The 18,610-nt window shown below is 37.4% G+C and overlaps 1 protein-coding gene, 1 long non-coding RNA gene and 1 pseudogene across 3 annotated transcripts; all 3 read right to left on the bottom strand.

Annotated features, from left to right (window-relative positions):
• Window positions 1–720: 720 nt before the first annotated feature.
• On the bottom strand, window positions 721–2,382 carry LOC143554911 (uncharacterized). The gene is made up of 3 exons (XR_013139104.1): window positions 2,320–2,382; window positions 2,148–2,238; window positions 721–1,046 (listed from the first exon to the last, which is right to left on the bottom strand). It is a non-coding gene; the product is annotated as an uncharacterized LOC143554911 (long non-coding RNA).
• A 63-nt stretch (window positions 2,383–2,445) lies between these two features.
• Window positions 2,446–5,124, bottom strand: LOC143554922 (uncharacterized; annotated as a pseudogene). Its single transcript, XR_013139105.1, has 8 exons — window positions 5,040–5,124; window positions 4,892–4,936; window positions 4,588–4,629; window positions 4,329–4,448; window positions 4,104–4,249; window positions 3,437–3,583; window positions 3,278–3,361; window positions 2,446–2,567 (listed from the first exon to the last, which is right to left on the bottom strand). The product of XR_013139105.1 is annotated as an uncharacterized LOC143554922 (transcript).
• A 6,399-nt stretch (window positions 5,125–11,523) lies between these two features.
• LOC143554910 (mitochondrial fission 1 protein A-like) lies at window positions 11,524–13,797 on the bottom strand. The gene is made up of 5 exons (XM_077044574.1): window positions 13,702–13,797; window positions 12,475–12,613; window positions 12,221–12,342; window positions 11,782–11,845; window positions 11,524–11,680 (listed from the first exon to the last, which is right to left on the bottom strand). Exons 1-5 carry the CDS (start codon window positions 13,795–13,797, stop codon window positions 11,583–11,585), a joined length of 519 nt encoding a protein of 172 aa, XP_076900689.1. The 3' UTR covers window positions 11,524–11,582.
• Between the last annotated feature and the right edge of the window lie 4,813 nt (window positions 13,798–18,610).

Raw genomic sequence — 18,610 nt, 5'->3', positions numbered from 1 at the left:
GCCAAACAAAACACTTAAATTACCTTGTTAGTTCCAAGATCACATGTAACGAGAGTTTGGAGCCCTTGTACCACTGGCACTACACAACTATTTATGAAACTCACCATTGTTGAGTACGATACCACACACGCCTATATGTGAAGAGTTTTGAATGCACATGGCCTAATAGTCAAGTTTTTTTGACACCCGTCGCAACACGCTGGCTCTTCTACTAGTAATTAGTAAACAAATAGAGTATTGGTTGGTAACTTGTTGGAAATATATTAACCTTTTGTTGCAATTTACATGGCTATTTTGTCAGAAACTTGATAATAAGCCACAATCCACTCTTTTTTTAATTCAAAGCTTCAATTCCTATAGAACCTATCACTAAAATACCTCCAGAGAGAGAGACAGCCAAGCAGAGCGAAAAGCATCAACATAGCTCAAGTGTTTTGAACGGAATCACTACGATTGATATCCTCCAACCACTACAGCTAGGAACATCGTTACGATTAGGATTTTCAAGAATTAATATCAAAAAATAGGATCATGAAATGTGTACTATAATTAAGTGATCCACTGTCTCATTCGCATGAGTATGCTCCAGTAATCTAGGCGTACATGGTTTCATTTATATCAAGCATATATAACATGAAAAACGTACTATTACAAGATGAGTACTCGGTGATCTCCACGCACATTCTCTCTTAAAAAACTAATCAATGGAGCAAGCAACATTACAAAGAGTTACAAACTTGGTATGCAAATAAAATTCAACCGTTTGACAGTGTCTAAATATGTATTAGTCTCTTCGATTGACATATTCTAAACACGCTTTAACGAAATTCATCAATCTCAAAGACTCGAGCAGTTGCGTCAAGGAAGACTGACACTAGGCAGGTCCCATCAGATGACATGGCTAGAGACTGGACAGGACCCACGTGTCCAGTCAGAGTCTTCATGCACTCTCCAGAAAGACTATCCCATACCCTCACTTTACCATCCACGCACCATGTAGCCACATACCGACTACTCCCTAGCCATATTAAACATGTCACACCATCCTACAATATAACCAAAATAAATACAATTTTAGCACCAAAAACTTTATATATATATATATATATTATAAATTATGGCGTTGTTCGAACAATAAAAAAGTTGAAGGACTTGAACCGCACTTTTTGTGAAAGTATAGAACCAATGACACAGGTGGTCCATGTGGTTGGCCATCATTGCAACTTTAATTCTCAAGTTTCGAAAATTGCAACTTTAGACCAACCGTTTGTAGGCCGGTAAACATAGCGAAACACAAACGAGACATTTTTCGTGTTCATTTAACTTTAACCAAACAAACGATCTAACACGAACAATTAAACGAATGGGATTTTCTTTTCCCGTGCTCTTTCGTTAAGAAAAATTAACTTGTTCATTTTTGTTTATGTTCTTTCGTTGATAGTATAAACAAACGGTTCACGAACATAAACAAACGAATATAACTAACACCGATGAACGTGAATATTAATACGTTGGGCCTAAAAATGCAAGATGACTGATAAATTGTAATGAGCAATGTTTTAATGTTGTAAAACTGGATTAAATTATAATGTGCCTAACAATAAATGAATAAATAACCACATAAATGAACAAAAACGAAGGTAAATGAATGAACATAAATGAACAAACGAAAAATTTGTTCATGCTCATTCGTTTAACTAAATAAACAAAAAAAATTTTTCGTGTTCATTCGTTTATTAAATAAGTAAATATAAACGAACTTCCAGCTAACCAGTTTGCTTAACGTTTAGTTTGTTTATAGGCCTAACTATTTTCCTTAATGTAACAACAACGATCCCTATAGAATGGGCGCGCGTCACCTTGTTCCGTTCCACGGACCATCTGTGATAAATTTTGCTGTTTTGGCATACAATTGGTCTAAAGTTGTATTTTTTAAAAGTTTGGGACTAAAGTTGAAATATGGCAAAACAGCAGATGTAATTAATTAACTCTAAAATATAACATTTTCTTAAATAAAGTTAATCATCAGTTTCACAATGTAGTTTCATTATAATGATGCCAATAATATTGTATTTAAAATAGTAAAACATAATATTTTTCTCCAAACCTAACAAATAACCTAGTGTTTCATACGATTAAAGGCGTACCTCATGTTCACATGTGCAACGGGCCAACGAGTGTTGCAGATCCCAAATAATAAGTTTTTGGTCCATGCTTCCTGTGGCTGCCCATGAAGAACTACCAAACAAATCAAAGCCAAACAAATAATCAATTATTTTATTTAAAATATAAATCTTTATTCATTCCTATAAAAAATACCTAGTTGATAGTGCGATACATTCAACCGAATCTGTATGTGAAGCTAGAGAACTAACAACCCGTAGCAAAACTTATTTGTAAACCGCAAAGTATAGATAAATAAATAAAATCAAGGTGAAATTGTATTCAAACCTTTCCGGTTGCGACATTCACAATGTGAACAGAACCGTCTTTCGAGCCGGTAAGAACAAGAGACGAGTCGGCGCTTATGGTCAAACAAGTCAAACCGTCGGTGTGATAAAAATGACCTTAATATAACAAGGGTAATTTGGTAAGTATTTAAATTAAAAACCTTAAATAAAACTATTTATGTTGTCTATTTAAAGTTATGCACATGATTTATTTAATAGCTAGCATTAAACCTGTGCACATTGCAGTGAGCTAAACCACAAAGAGTTTAACGTGTTCAAAACTTTATATATAAACCAAAACCTTTACGCAAACCCACCCTTAAAACGACACATGGAAAAGTGGAGAGTGAGTATTGTAAGTTTTTGAGGGGCCACAGTATAACTTTCAAAACTGATTATGTATATACAGCTTTAACGACTCGTACATTATCACACTCAACTCTGTTTTGAACGAAACTTATATCGAAACTAAAAACAAACTAAAGTACTTTAATGGACCATGATTAATAATATAAATACAATTAATCGTTATAAAGGCACAAAAAACTGAAAAAATTATTCAAACTTCAACATCACCTAAAAACAAAATATACATGGCTTATATATTTAAAAGCTTCGGAAAGGAAAAAACACAGCAATTTATTTTAAGACTGGCAGTTTATTTTGAGTCACGACACATGGGCCTACACAGCCTAAGTATCCTCCAATTTCTCCAGCTTGCCCAAGTGATGATACCTTTTGTTTTGTATATATATAATATAATAATTACTGTTTATTGCATGAAAATCGAGTAACCAATATTAATATATATTATAAATTAAACATACCTTTAACAACATGAATATTTTCCCCGGTTCTCGGATTCCATATCCTCAAACTTGCATCATCAGAACCAGTACAGATTGTTTTACCTAAATTAATAAAAAAAACAGTTAAAATAACGGAAGAAAAAATTTTTAAAAAGAACAAGAACATAATAACCATACCATCTGGAGTAAATCCCCACACGTAACGGTACTAGAATGACCCGAAAACGAATTCAGATACGTGCTTTTGTCAGCATTCCACATCCAAACAGTGGAATCATCTGAACCGGCAAGAACTATGTGTCCACGTGGATGCCACCTCACCCACTAAATAATCACAAATATTGAGTTAAATACAGTTTTAACCACTGTGATTTGACTCAAATAACCATTTTAGTCCAAAAGTTTAAATTTGGCTATTTTAGTTTCATATTCGTCTCAACTAAAGGCATAAGTCTATTTTTTCTGTTCTCTCTTGTAAGATGCCTAAAATACCCTTTCTATTAGAAATAGACAAAGGAGAAAGGATTAAATATGATCTTAGTCCCAATGGTTTGATCAAAATAACCTTTTCAGTTCAAAAGTTTAAATTTATATTTTTTACTCCGATAGTTTGATTTTCGTATAAATTAAAGTCCAGCCCACTAAGCATATCCATATTTCCTGTCATCTTTTTATTAAAAGGCCAAAAATAACCTCAAACTATTTATGAATTAACTCATGCAAAAGCACAGGGACTAAACCATATCTAATTTTAATCATGCAAAAACAACAGCATAGAACCATAGCCAGCAAGGCAGTAAACCCCACAGAGAGCTAGCTATTAGGAATATCTAATTTTTTTTACCTCAATGCCGGCTGCGGGTCCATCAAGTGTACATTTTAGGGTTCCTAACGATACGTCCCAAACTTGTATGATCCCATCAAAGCTTCCGGAAGAAACCAGTTGACCATCATAACTGAAGGCCACACAGGACACAGAATCCTTATGACCTATCATACGAAATGACAAAAATGCCCCTGAATCACAAACATACTTAAAAAGGGTTATGTTTAAAAGAAAAATGCATACCTTGTAATTCAAAAGCCCAATCTCCTTGACCAATTTTCCAAAGAAAACCTTTGTCATCTCCTCCACCTGTCGCCACCAATGCAGCATCGGTTGGGCTGCATGCAACTGTGTATAATTCGCCTATGACAAATAAGTAAAAATCTAATTTAGTTACACAATTATCTAAAACTAACCATTCTATAACATTATTATCCCTCAGAGTTAATAAAGTAACCTTAACAATGAGTCAATGATTAAAAAAAATAGATAATGAACTTACCAGTATGGCCAGTGAATATGTGCATTGAATCATCAGCTTCATCTGAAAAGAAGAAAATAATAATAAATTTAAGTAGTTACTAAGTATCTGTATTGAGCGAACTGCACGAAAGTGAAACAAAACTTAAACTTTCCTTGACTTTAGTAATCCCCAAATGAAAATAGAAAACAGTTATAAAATACCACTCTTGATTTCAAAAACCAACCTCATTTTTTAACTTAAAAAGTTATTTTTTGTTACATTTATATCTAAGAAGTATAATTAAGTGTTTACGGAATTGTAAGTTTATAAAGTGATGACATACCAAAAGCCTCAGAATCTTCTGCATCGTCATCGGCGTCAGGGAGATCTAAAACGGCAAAAGAAACAAGTTCCATAACGTTAAAAAGAGAAGATTACATTTTTAATTACATCATCATAAAATAAACAATAATTATAAAAATAAAAAGTACCTTCTTCGTCTAGGTTAATTTCTTGTACAATGTCATCCTCATCAAGAAAAACCTCACCATCATTATCGTTAGCACGAGTAGTCATGATCCCTGCCTGCTTTAATCTGTCAAAACTAAGTAAGAATCAAACTTGAAACTGATACAGTATCACATAAGGCGGGCAGATAAGCTTAATAATTGAATAACTAGAAGTATCAAGATGAATATAATATGAGAACATAAAGTTGTGGAGGTGGCTATTTATTATATGAAGACGAATTGAAACTAACCTATATATATAATATAATCACAGAAGATCCAATTTATTGATATAATATAATCACACCTAATTAAAACCAGTAGCTAGCAAGTAGGGGTGTTCAGAACATACAATCCATGATACAATCTGTAATACAACTAAGAATCTTTGAAACCAATAGAAACCTAACATGCCTTATTTAAGGTGGATTGCGACGGACGAAGGTGACTGTAGCTACGTGCAGCGGCGGTGATCGGAGACCGACGGCTGAGACTGAGAGAGAGTATGTTTCAAAATTAGGTTACATAAGCCAAGCCCATAAGGAATATATTAAAATTAAAAAAATATATTATTAAATCTAATATTTCAGAAATCCGAAATTTCAGATAGTTCGGATACGGATTATCGGATAATTATTCGGATTCAGATACTTTTGAACATGGAATACCCGTGCGGCTGATCAAGAGAAAGAAAGACGCCAATAGGAGGAGGAAAGGAAATGTCAATTGCTTTCAAGTAAGAGCATTCTCATCCCGTTCCCTATCTTTATATCCATATATATCATATAATTACATTATAAAACACTACATTTCTCTCATGTTCAATTAAATAGTATTTTTTATACATTTTTCGTTACAGTTTTCTCTCTCCACCCTATAATTTACACTCACTACCCCACCCTATAATTTACAAACTCTCCTCACATAATTTTAGGGGATGGATTGGGAATACTCTAAGATCTTATGTTAAGGCTAGGGTTTTATGTTAAGTTCATATTAATATTTAGGCTAGGGTGTGGGAATTCTTGTTTTATAATTATTAGAGCATTCCTAGTTGATTCTCCATCTTTATCTCTATAATTACACTAAAAACATACGCATGTTGGAATTACTATTCAATCAATCTCATAGCGGGTGTTCCTGCTGGTGACCAATGCCCGATTCGCTTGGCAACGGTCCACATACTTGTTTGTGTTTTGATTATATTTATCGCAATTATCACGTTATGCTTATTTATTGTATTGTGTCAAAACTGATGATATTCTCACTCAACTTTATGTTGACAAAACTCCATTGTATACGCATATGAAGGTTGCATATATTGAAGATTGAAGCTTGGACACATAGACAAGACTTTAGAATATAATCAAGTTAAACTTTATTGAGCTTATATTTGTTTATTTAAATTGTCTATTGTATTTAAATATTGTGTGTATAATTGAAATCAAATAATTAATTAGATATTGTCACATTTATATTATGATAGTATCTTCGAGCTGTGAGCAATCGGATCACGCCCTGACATTTCCGCCTTAGGTTGGGGTGTAACAACTGGGTTGCTTGGAATAGGATTACTAGGCCAAAGAAGGAAGGTAGTTTGGGTTTGTCGAGGTTGTTTAACTGTAATCGAGCTTTAATTTCCAAATGGGTTTGGCACTTTCGAACGAAACCGGAATCTTTATGGAAGAAGGTCGTTCAGGCTATTCATGGTTCTAGTAGGAAATGGGAGTTATATCTGGTTAAAAAGAGCTTGACTAGTGTTTGGTCGAACATTGTCAAAGAAAGTAACAGATTACATATGCATGGTTCGTCCTTTAATTAGTTAATCAAGTGTTCAGTGAGGAATGGAAGGGCAGTGAGGCTTTGGGTCGATACATGGACGGACAAGGGGAGATTGATGGATACATTTCCATCTCTTTTTAAGTTGGAAAAGAGAAAGATGTATTTAGTTTCTGACATTTTAAATCGGGAGGATATGATTACTTCGGTGAATTGGTCGTGGAAGAAAGCTCCGGAGTCGTAGATCGAGTTAAAGGAAGTGGAGGAGTTGATGGAGTTGATTCGTTGGGTATCGCTAATCAAGTGTGTAGATGATTGGAGATGGAACGTGGATAAAAATGGGTGTTTTTTTTATAAATGCGGTTAGAAGGTGGTTAACCATAACTAATGTGGATAATGGAGATGCAGTGTTCGAGTGGTGTAAGTGGTTACCGGATAAACGTAATATTTTTCTATGGAGAGCTTTGTTGGATCGCCTTCTACAAAATTGGCGCTAAGGAGTAGGAATATTTACGTGGATAACACATTATGTGTTCTGTGTGAAGATGGGGAGGAGTCGGTGGATCATGTGTTTACCGGGTGTGGTTTCTCTGTGGGGGTGTGGGAAGGTATTTTAAGATGGTGTGGTTTACCCAGTTTTTTTTCTTTTAGCTTAAAAGATGTGATGAAGATGCATAATATGGATGGTTTGTCTACTTTTCGGAAGGAGATTGTGAGAGGGGTGATCATTGCGTGTTGTTGGAGGATTTGGAAAGCTAGAAACGAGCAAAATTTTGAGAATAAACAAGATAAAGTGGTAGATATTGTGGCGGATGTAAAGGCGATTACTTTTTTATGGTTTAGTAATAGGCAAAATAGTAAAGATAAGGATTGAAAGTCGTGGTATAATTTGTTTTTGATTTAATGTTATAGGCGGCCCCTTCTCTCCGTCTTGGAGATTCGGTGGTTTTCGCTTGTGTTTCAATGAAGTTCACTTCTAAAAAAAATGAGATTTTAGGTTAAAAATAGTTATACCCTTAGCCTCTCTACTTTAGTCCTCTTTTGTTAATTTGAGTATTTACACATTAACACCTTATTGCAAACCAACCACCCATACAATATTTAAATTGCTATAACTTTTTCATACGTTAATATTTTCTAAAAATAATAACATCATAAAAACGAGCATTTCATTCTCTTTCATTTGTGTATGATATTGCTATAGTTTTTAATTTTTAGAAAATTAACATATTACCTTATTACCATGTAGGCTAACAGGTCAGGCCGGTTCGGGTCATAAGTTAGAAATGGTCAATACAAAAAAGGGTTAGCTTGGTTTGGGTTTGGACATGTTCGGGTCGAAAGTGGCCAGGTAAGAATGGGTTTTGGGTCGATGAATGTGTGTCCAGCGTCGTGTAACACATGTAACCCAGCCTTGATATGCGTTGAACTTAGCATCCCGCATGTTGGAACCTATTCCCACGAAGGGGGTAAGGTGCCTAACAAGATGTAGAGAATGGTGATCAAACGTTGATAGTGAGTAAAAAGGCTTTCTTCTTGAAAGGGGCTCTATTATGACTTGCTTGTCTTGGAAGGGGCTTTGTTATGAAAAAATGTTTTGAAAGGGGCTCTCTCTCTTCCATTAAGATATTATGGATATAAAGGTTTCTTCATCATAGGAAACTTTTTAAATGATAAGTGTTGCCGCAAAAGGCTTTTCCTTTCTTCATCGATAGAACTTTTCGAATAGCCATTGGTTGGAATGAGGTTACTCTTCTCTAGTGAAAAATCTTGCAATATGAAACAATGTTATGAGAAGGGGATTCCTCTTTTATGGAAGGAACTTTTAAACATGCCCTCTCATGAGAGGGGATTCTTTTAGAGAGAATTCTTGTAATATGGAGCATTGTAGTAGGAATAAGGTTCCTTTTTTATGGAATGAACCTTTTTAAACACGTCCTCCCTTGAAAGGGAGTTCTTCTTCTTTAAAGGAAACTCTTGTAAGGTGGAATGTTGTTGTATGAAGGGGTCCTTCTTTGTGGAAAGAACTTTTTCATTCACCCCGTCTTATGAAAGGGGGCTCTTCTCCTTGGGAGAGCACCAGAGATGCGAGAAGTTATCATGTTCGTGAAGCTTTGTTTCGACGTGGTCTTTATTTCCTTGAGACGGTACTAATATATTAAGACTTCTTGAAGTTACTTTCCATATCTGAAACTTCCTTTATTACTTATGAGCTTTATATTATGCCCAATAATTTGGTGCTTGTCTTGTTCGACCAAGTTCTTTAGAACGAAAGTTGTTATCTTGATGCTTCAAAGATCATATATCCCAAGTATTCCCATCCAGGTTGAATGTTGTTTGTTGGAGTCGGTCTTGCTTAACTAAAGTTGGTGGTGCCCCTTTAACGGTGGATAGTAATATGGCTTCCCTTTTCTAGAAGGGACTTTTAAAATTTATGATCCCTTGGGGAGGGTGTTGTGCCCCTCTTTAGGAGAAAACTTGCAGTACCCCAGGAGAGATTCTTTCTTCTTGATAAATGCTTTCAAATATGTAATAATTTGTTCATTAACGTTTCAAGATTTCCGATTATTTTCATTAAGAATGAAGGTACCGTCGAGATCTCCGGAGTCAACCGTAATATTTCGGCAAGATTTTGTTGTTCGGCTGGACGGAATCCCACTAAAAGACTTGCTGTCTTGAACTAAATGGGCTTGAACGTGAGCGGAAGGGGACTCCAAACTGAGTTGAAATAGTGCAAACCTGGGCATAATGGACTCAAAACCGAGCCTCTTTGCTTCCCTGTTTTTACTAAATTTTATGTAGATCTAAATGTTTGGTAGAAACTTGAAGTTTTCTTTCCACTCTTGCTCTTCGATGCTTACTCTTAAAGCGTCTCTGTAAGTTCAAATGAACTCCTAGGTTATCTTGGGCCATTCGGCCTTCAATCTCCATAACGTCTTCATTTACGAACAAATTGGTCCACCGGTGTTCTTTATATCTTCCCGGTATGGATGTGCACTTGTGGGCACTTCGGACATAATGACGATGCTGATTCCGATGGAACCGAGGGTGGTGGTTGCGGTGGCATGTCGCCGGAGTATGCACCTTGTTGGCTAAGAGCAATCGTCATGTCCGACTTCTCAAGACTCGTCGGAGAATATTTCTTTTGACTTCACCGGATATTTCGAAGAGTCGGGAAAAAGATTTCGACAACAGAAATAACACCGGAGAATTTGAACTAGGTTGCTGCTTGTTTACTGAAACAGTGGAGGGACAAAACCAAGACCTTTCGATGGTGAGACAACGGTGGTGATAGCGGATTTGATCGACCATTCTTTTAGAGGTTTAAATGAGACCCGTGATCAAGAGGTCCCACGGATGGCGCCAATGTTGGAACCTATTCCCACGAAGGGGGTAAGGTGCCTAACAAGATGTAGAGAATGGTGATCAAATGTTGATAGTGAGTAAAGAGTATGTTGTATTATTAGTGAATTTGTGGTTATCTTTACATGATTCTTTCCTCTCCTTATATAGAGGGGAGATATTACATGATGTGTGGTTAGTTTCCCTCCAAATCCACAAGAGGCATTTTCCCTCCAAATAAGCTTCTAGAACGTTTGGGCTATTGGGCCTCTTACTGTTGGGCTTGTTGTTGTTACTGGGCTAGAGCCTACTCATGAGGTCCATCTCATGGGTAGGCTCTTCACCACACGAGTAATCGGCATGAGTTACACACGTGGTGTCAATGACGCATGTTTAATGTTGGTTTCATGCATTATGGTGCCGGTTACGTATGCTAAATCCTTACACGTACTAGCTCTACACGAGTTGTGTTAGATGTCTGGTTACATGCTTACCGACATTGGTTATGTGTTCGTAATCGGGCTGCGCATGTATTAGCATTGTAACGCGTCTAATGTGATTGGCTCGACTCGAGTTTAATTTGGAGCTTATCTGAGCTAGCTTGGAATGGGGTTCAAGTCGAGTTCGAGCTAGACTTGGCTCGGCTCAGTTTAATTTGGAACCTTTAAGTGTCATTCCTCGCTGCATCGCATGGGCAAACTACTAGTTATATTACTAGTGGGATTAACCCGTGCTTCGCGGTGGGCATTTGATTGGTAAAAGCTCGGTTAAAAATGCAGATAAAAAACACGTTGAGTGTATGTTTAGAAATCACGTAAATTTATGTACGTTGTTGTATTGTAAGATTTCGGAATCTAATTAGTTTTAAGTATTTTAATTAACAAAAATATTAAGTTTAATAACTAAATATAATATCGAATTTACCATTCAAAAAATTATTTTGTTAAATAATACAAAAATATTAATGTCAAATTCCGATATCTTAACATCATCATTATGGCTTGCACGGTAAAAAAAATGTCTTTATCCAAAACTAAATGAACTAAAATATTTGGTGAATATATCTTAACATCATCGTTATGGCTTGCACTTTCTCGAGAGTGTTATGAAGCGAAAACTAGCCACATACATCAAGGGCTGTGCAGTAATATATTTGGTGAATATATATTTGGATTCTGTGTTACTATGTATGCTTGATTGCTCGTCAAACCGTTAACAAAAACAAACAAGAAACAGTTCCATTCTCAAGTTTTCACAGCACAGACCCTTCCCTTCCTCAAAGGTCGGGCTTATGGTATCATAAACGCAAGATAACAAAAGAAAAGAAACCAAAGAGATTCACATGTTTGTTTGACATTAGTTTCGTTATGCACATTCGCATTACATCATTATCATGCGGATTGTTCACTTCTTTCGGGACAACAAAGCAGCTGCAAGTCCTCCCGCCATAAGACCAACAGCCGTAACAGCCGTGGCAGCAATACCTATACCAATCACTCCATCTGCATACCACACAATACAGTAACATATTCATAAACCATCTCAATTCCATTAAAATCAAATGCATAAAGATTAAAGAATAAAGAATATATATATGCTTTACCTTTCTTGATATGATCTTCAATTGATTTCTTCAGATTTATTGCCTGCCTCCAGTCTGGTGCAATCTGTCAAATTCACATATTATTGTCTAACGTATAAACATGACAAAATTAAATAGCGGGGCAAGCTTGGGCAATAAAAGTAGGGTTTAAACTTATTAATTAAAAGGGGTACAATGGCCATTAAGTAAAAGTTTATTAAAGTTGGGTATACATGATACGTTTAGTTTATGAAATTTTCAAGTTTGTAAGCGTGTATATGAAATTAATCATATAAGATTAGGGTTTAAACTTTAAAAAAATACAATTGAAAGGATGGTCATTAAGTAAAAATTCATTAAAATTGGGCATTTATGAATTTTTATTTTCTTTTTTGGTTGGGTATATATGAAAACTTTCGAGTTTGTAACAGTATATATGAAATTAATCTTTAAATTGTACCTCCAAGCAGCGATCAACAAGATTCCTGCTTCTCGAGTAGTCCCCACTTCTATAGTATCCAACAGCAAGAAGATACATTTTTTCTCTCACTTGCAAAGCGTCACTAGTGTTGGGCAATGAACCTGCAAAGTAACCGTAGTTAGCCTATAGTCATAGCACAAAACAGTTTTAATTTCGATTCAACAATACAACACATCCTAAAGAGTTGTTAATCACCACAATGATGAAACAGATAATTAAGTTGACATAATGACCTTCGAGCATAGCGATCCCACGTTGTACATCTTCAGGTCGCTTTGAATGAACAAGAGCCCATGATAAGCGAAGAAGACACTCGCTTTTGCGTTCATCAGAAGAATCTTTCTCTGCTTCAGCAACTTCACGCTCACAGCCCTGTAATTGAACCGGAAATGTTAATAATATCATTGGATGACATCTTTAATCACATGTATAGATCAACATAGATTACCATACATATCATACGTTTCTTATTTGATTTACAACAAAAAAAAAGTCAATGATGAAATTTCAAGCTGTTTAACCTCTTAAAACAACCCATATTAACTGCAACTCAATGTTTGATTGGTCAGTGGCATAAGTTATGCATAACGTCCAAATCATCAATCCATCATTCAACCAGTTGCAAACTTTAGATTCTAGATTTTTGTGAGAAGTAATACACACCCACCAAAATAACAATTCTTATTAACTAAGTAACAATCATGATAATCTGTAATTTTGCTCAATGTTGAATTTGAAAGCAAAATACAAGAGCAAAACACAGATTTTGATGGATTAGCAAAAGAGGAAAAGAATAAAAAGACTTGAAAGTTCATAAAGATACTTTAGATTCAACAGGATGGGTTCATTGAGGAGCTCCAAAAAAAATCGGGAACCAGCTCAAACGAACTCCGATTGAATGCATTCCAGCAACACCATAACGGTTTGTCGAACCCTAAACAGAAGCCTTATACCCTCAACACTAATGATAAAAATTCTAAGACACTAAAAGCTAAACTCCACCTAGAACCCAATAGCTGCAATTGTTTCTACACTATGCAGTAAATTCGGAAAAATATCGGTAACTTTAATATCATGCAGAATTTATAGATATAAAAATCAGTAAACACTCCTACCAGCTAACCTTTTGCAACTTACAAAACAGTAACAATTCAACCAAGTAGAAGAAACTAATTAAGACTCAAAACACTAAAAATTGGCAATTAAAACTTATTAACTGATTTAGGCGATATTGTGGTAGAGGTCTGATAGCACACGGCATAGTTAGTATGGTTCGAGTATGCAAACCCTAGCACATCATCATAATATCTAAATCCCCAAATATCAATTTAGGTGTTCAATTAGTAATGGAATTTAAGATAGAAGTAAGCAGCAGTTGATAATAGTAACATTGACCACCGAGTGAAACCCTAGAAGCACATAAATCATCCAGTTATATGAATGAATAATACAATACTTACGAGAACAATGTCAGAGTCGCACCAGGGGATATTATCGGAGCCGGTGAAGAAGGTGCCGATCGAATCAAACAGCTTCCCGATCTTCTTTGCATCCATCGATTTGAATTTGATTTGTTTCTGAGAAAGAAAACCCCCAAAACCCTTATATAATAATAATAATAAGACTTGGGCGTTAAGGATGGATAGATACATAGATATTTAATACTAGTTTGGCATAGATATTTAATATTTGTTTGAGACCCGTCTATTACACGGGTAGTTTTAATAAATAATTGATATACAAGAAACAATAAACCTAGTAAACACTATTAATACATAGTCGTTGTACAATAGTATTTAAAACAGTTTTAAAATAAAAGATTATTATAAATATCAAATATTTGAAAAAAAAATATGAAGTAAATGTTAAATTAACAAATTTTGAAGCATAAACTTTAATAATGGTAAATATTATTTTACTATTATAAATTTGTTAAAAATGTGAGGTTTAATGTGGGAGTGACAAATGGCAAAACTTGTAGCTTTTTATTAAAGAGTATAGATAGATTATTCTTGCTAATTAAGTCACTAGATGAACTCCTGCCACGACACAAACCTAACACAAAATTTACTTTCACATAACATTTTATAATTAAAACCAACTTTTTGACCAACATAGAAAAAGCTTTGCTCAAGTATGGTTGAACCATCAAGCAACCGTATCCTTTCTTGACGATTAATTTTAATTAAACATTCGTTGAAACCAAATCATCTATGTCATTATAATCGAATAAGACAATGAAGATTATTTAAAATAAATCTAAATCAGTTATATATAAAATCTAAAAATTCTTGAGGTAAATTAAATGTGGGGGAATCTTTTACAAAAGGAGTTGTTTCAAACAAAAACTAAGTTAAAAAAAAATAAGTTTAAATAAAAGAGATAAAACACCAAAAGATGAAAGATGGGAGAGAGTCGGAGACAAAAGATGTTGGGCCTAAAGGAAAGATTGCAATCTTCTCAATCTCCCTGAATTTGTTTAAGTATTGAACTCGAGAAAGCTCAAGCACTCCGAGCAAGGTTTTTATTTCCTCGAGCATGGTATCCTATCCAAGCAGAATATTACTTCTGAAATAAAGTATTAGTTTCGAGCAAGCTGCACTTCGTTGAGTAAGGAAGTTCTTATATCAAGCAAGGTTTACTACCGAGCAAACCCTTTATAATACTTACTTTAAACTAAGTTCACAAGCAACTTAGTGGGTCGAGCAAGGTATTCAATAATGAAAAATCTCAAGTATGCTGGTAGGGATTTGTGAAAAACTTATCTAAGTGTTACTCCCAGCATGATTTGCCCCCGAGCATGTCTACAGTACCTAGCTATACTTAAAATGTTCAAATAAAACTAAGTATATACAGACTAAAGAGATTTGAGCAAAAACTTGTTTGCTCATAGGAGCTTACCGAGCAAAGTTTTGTTTACTCGTGAAGATTGAAGCATGCTTGAGAGGAATATTTTCACTCTGAAAATATTCTAAGTATGGACCTGCTTGAAGTAATGTTTTGAGCATACTACAAGGTCTTAGGAGCCCTGCTCGACAAGGAAAATGTCTGGCCGTAAACTTGTTTTACACTTGTATTAATTTTTTTTTGAATATTTTGTAATAATTAGAGTTTCTAAAAGGAATGTTAGTGCCTACAAATAGAATATTTAGGTCACACTGATTAATACCTTGAAAACCTTTTTAGACGTCTCTTTAAATATTTCTAAAATGTTTTTATAAGCATAGTAGGGCCTTTTGATAGTGATCAAATCCTTGCAAGATGGTCAATCTTGGGTTTTGAACATATCATAATGAACTTGTTGAGGTGCATATATGTACTCTCAAGAGGCGTTACCTTTGGCTTGAGGTACATGTATGAAGAAACACTAAGTGAACCCACGGGCAGATTATAGATAATCTGGGGGTTAAGTAATGTTTCCCACGAGAATGAGGTCCAGCAGAGAAGGTTGTTCTTCAGGGGACCTGCAAAACAGACACCGTAAGCTCGTCACTGAGAAGGGGGGGGTTCCTCCTTGTGACCACCCTCCGGCGTGAGAATCAGACTAGATTGCTCTGAATATAAGTGTATATTAAGAGATTGCTAGATAAGATTGAGATATCAGATGATGTCCTTACCATTCCAAGGTGTTGGAGTATTTATAGCCGAAGGTAGGTTTCCTAGAAGGTATAGCCGGCTGAATAGTATTCCTGTTCTGCCAACAGTGGACTACGCACAGGCCATGCTGGTTGGTGGATAGGCTACGGCCAACAGTAAAGGTCGGCTGTATACTGTTCCTTTACTGCCGGCTACGCACTGTTCCACCAACTGTAGGATGCGCACGTCCCATCGTAAGGGTTGGTGAGTAGGCAGCGGCTAATAGTGACAAACAGTACTAGAGGGTGCTCCTCCTCGTATTGTTGTCGGTGAGCTGTCACCCTGTGATTGGTTCATGGGCTGCTCTGGTCAAATTGTCTGTTCCGCCCATACCTTAGTAGGTATAGTACGAAAGACCTTCCAGAAGCATACGGACTGGCTCATTTAGGCAGGAGTATTCCCGCCTTGCTCATTCCTTCATGTGACTACTGAAGTAGCGAATGCCTTGTGCGTGTAGCCTTGCTGTTATTGCGGGTAGCCTTCCCTGATGGCTTGTATCCGCAGCTGCGGGAACAGGCGGGGTACTTCGCCATTGGGAGGCTTTCCCTGCGGGTACAGCTGGCGTACTGCGCGTAAGGTTCTCTGAGCATGGTGGGCCCTGCTGGAGCAGTTGGTTATTGCGCAGACGTCCCTATTCAAGGTGAGTCTTGCGGGTCCAACTGGGCTCTGCTGGGACCTACCTCTTCAAGTCCCCCCAGTCCAATGTTCTTCTCATGAATTATTAATAAGTGAGGTGAACTTTTGGACTTAGCAAGGAGTTTTTGAAAAGGGTTTAGTTTTTCGGTTTTCCGTGGTGATTCTTCCCGCGGTTTTCCTGATGTCACGCAGAAATTCCCGACTTTTCTGCTTGATCTTTGGGTGTGAAGCGGGTAGGTTTGTAACATCCTCGTACGTCAGGAGCGTTGAGTCCCACTTGTGTGGATTCTCCGTGGGGTTTTGGTAGTTTTCAACATACTGATCAATTATGCTAAAACCACCAATCCCATCACGGAGTTTCGAACAATATAGTTCTCGACGTTCCCGTCATGCGGGGATGTTATTCCCGTTCCCGCCAGCATGGCCCAGAAGATCCTTCTTGGTTTGAATTCCCTGCAGAGTGCTAGGTATGTGAAGGGTTTTGCCTTGACACTGTACCCGCACTTGTCTTACGGTTACTTTACTTCCAAGGTATTCCTGGCGTCAATTCCCTGCGGGTGCTAAGTATGTGAAGGGTTTTGCCTTAACACTGTACCCGCATCCGTCTTACGGTTACTTGGTTGCCGAGGAATTCTTGGCTTCAATTCCTTGCAGGTGCTAAGTATGTGAAGGGTTTTGCCTTAACACTGTACCCGCACCTGTCTTACAGTTACTTGGTTGCCAAGGTAAGGGGTATTTTCCCGCTTACTTTTGAATCTTTTTGAATTTTGAATTTTGAAATTCGAAGAGTTGGTGGAAGGATAAGAACAGTCCAAACCTCGACACGTCGTGCGACGGTTTCTTCTGACTGTGTCAGGACGTGCAGGAAGTTATGGTGACGTGACAGTACATGGTCATTCCAGACGCTTTTTCAGGCGCGTGGGCGCGATTTTTCGGGCGCGTGGCCGCGAAATTAATGGTATGCGTCCTGTCAACAGCTGTTGCCAGCTTGCTTTTTGCCACGTGTCATAGTTTCATTGCACCTTCGTTTTTTCTCTCTTCCGCATTAATTTCATCGCATTAATTGCGATTAGTATATAAAGGGGGAGAGGGTTCTTTGTAATCCACACTTTCACTCTTCTCTTCATCTTCTTTGCGATTTCCGGCGAATACTCACCTTTTCAGGCAAGCATTCTCCCGAAATCGTTTTCTTCTTTTTCAAGATGTCTCGTGATCTCGAGTCTACAGCTGACGACAAGAGTACTGCTGGCGAGTGCCAGTGTGCTCTGCCTGGCGATCTGTATCGGTACGTCGTCAGGAAGTTCATGCTCGAGTCTCTCGAGCCTGAGTTTCCTGAACCCCATCAGACGGTGTACGATGCCCCCAGAGGCAAGATCGGGGTTTATGCTGCATTCTTTGTTTATGGGAATCTTAGGTTCCCATTGACAAAGTTTGTTTACCGTGTCCTTGAGAGGCACGGTGTTCATTTGACCGAGTTGCACCCCATGGCGATCGCCAAGATTCGCCACTTCGAGTGGGTGTGCCGGATTTTGGGCATTGAGCCCTATGTTGACCGCCTGATGACCTTCTACACTTGGAGGTGCATCCAGGGGTGGTACACGTTGATAACCCGGATCAAGGGTTTGAAGATTTGCGCAACCGAGCGCAGTCTTCGCGCGTGGAAGCGGGAGTTCTTCTTCATATCCGCCCGCGCCATCCCCATTGCCATGAAATTCAAGAACGGGCAAGTACTTCCCAGCCTTCACGCCTCCAACTACGAGGAGGCGGAATGGTTTTCGAAGATATCCCGAGTCCAATCTCCGGTTTACCGGTTTGCGGAGTCCGGGATGGTGATGTTGGGGATGAGCCGGGTGTGGAAGGAGGCGGACGCGCGAAAGATTCCGATCGTCCTCGAATACGGTTCGAACTCTGTTCCTTACGGTATGCTTTATTTCTTTTTTGTTGATTCTGAATTTCTTCTAACTTCTTTCCTGTTTATTTCAGAGGGGAACGACTTGCAGTCGCTCCTGAACCCGCGGGAGGCTGACGGTCCCGCTCGGATGGGTACTCGTGCTCTGGACGAGAACGAGTTGCCCATCCTTGAACAAACGGCGGATC

Source organism: Bidens hawaiensis, unplaced genomic scaffold (assembly GCF_021521415.1).
Source record: "Bidens hawaiensis isolate Kalapana, Puna unplaced genomic scaffold, B.hawaiensis_p1.1 tig00017875_1, whole genome shotgun sequence".
NCBI lineage: Eukaryota > Viridiplantae > Streptophyta > Magnoliopsida > Asterales > Asteraceae > Bidens > Bidens hawaiensis.
This window is presented reverse-complemented; position numbering and strand designations above follow the sequence as displayed.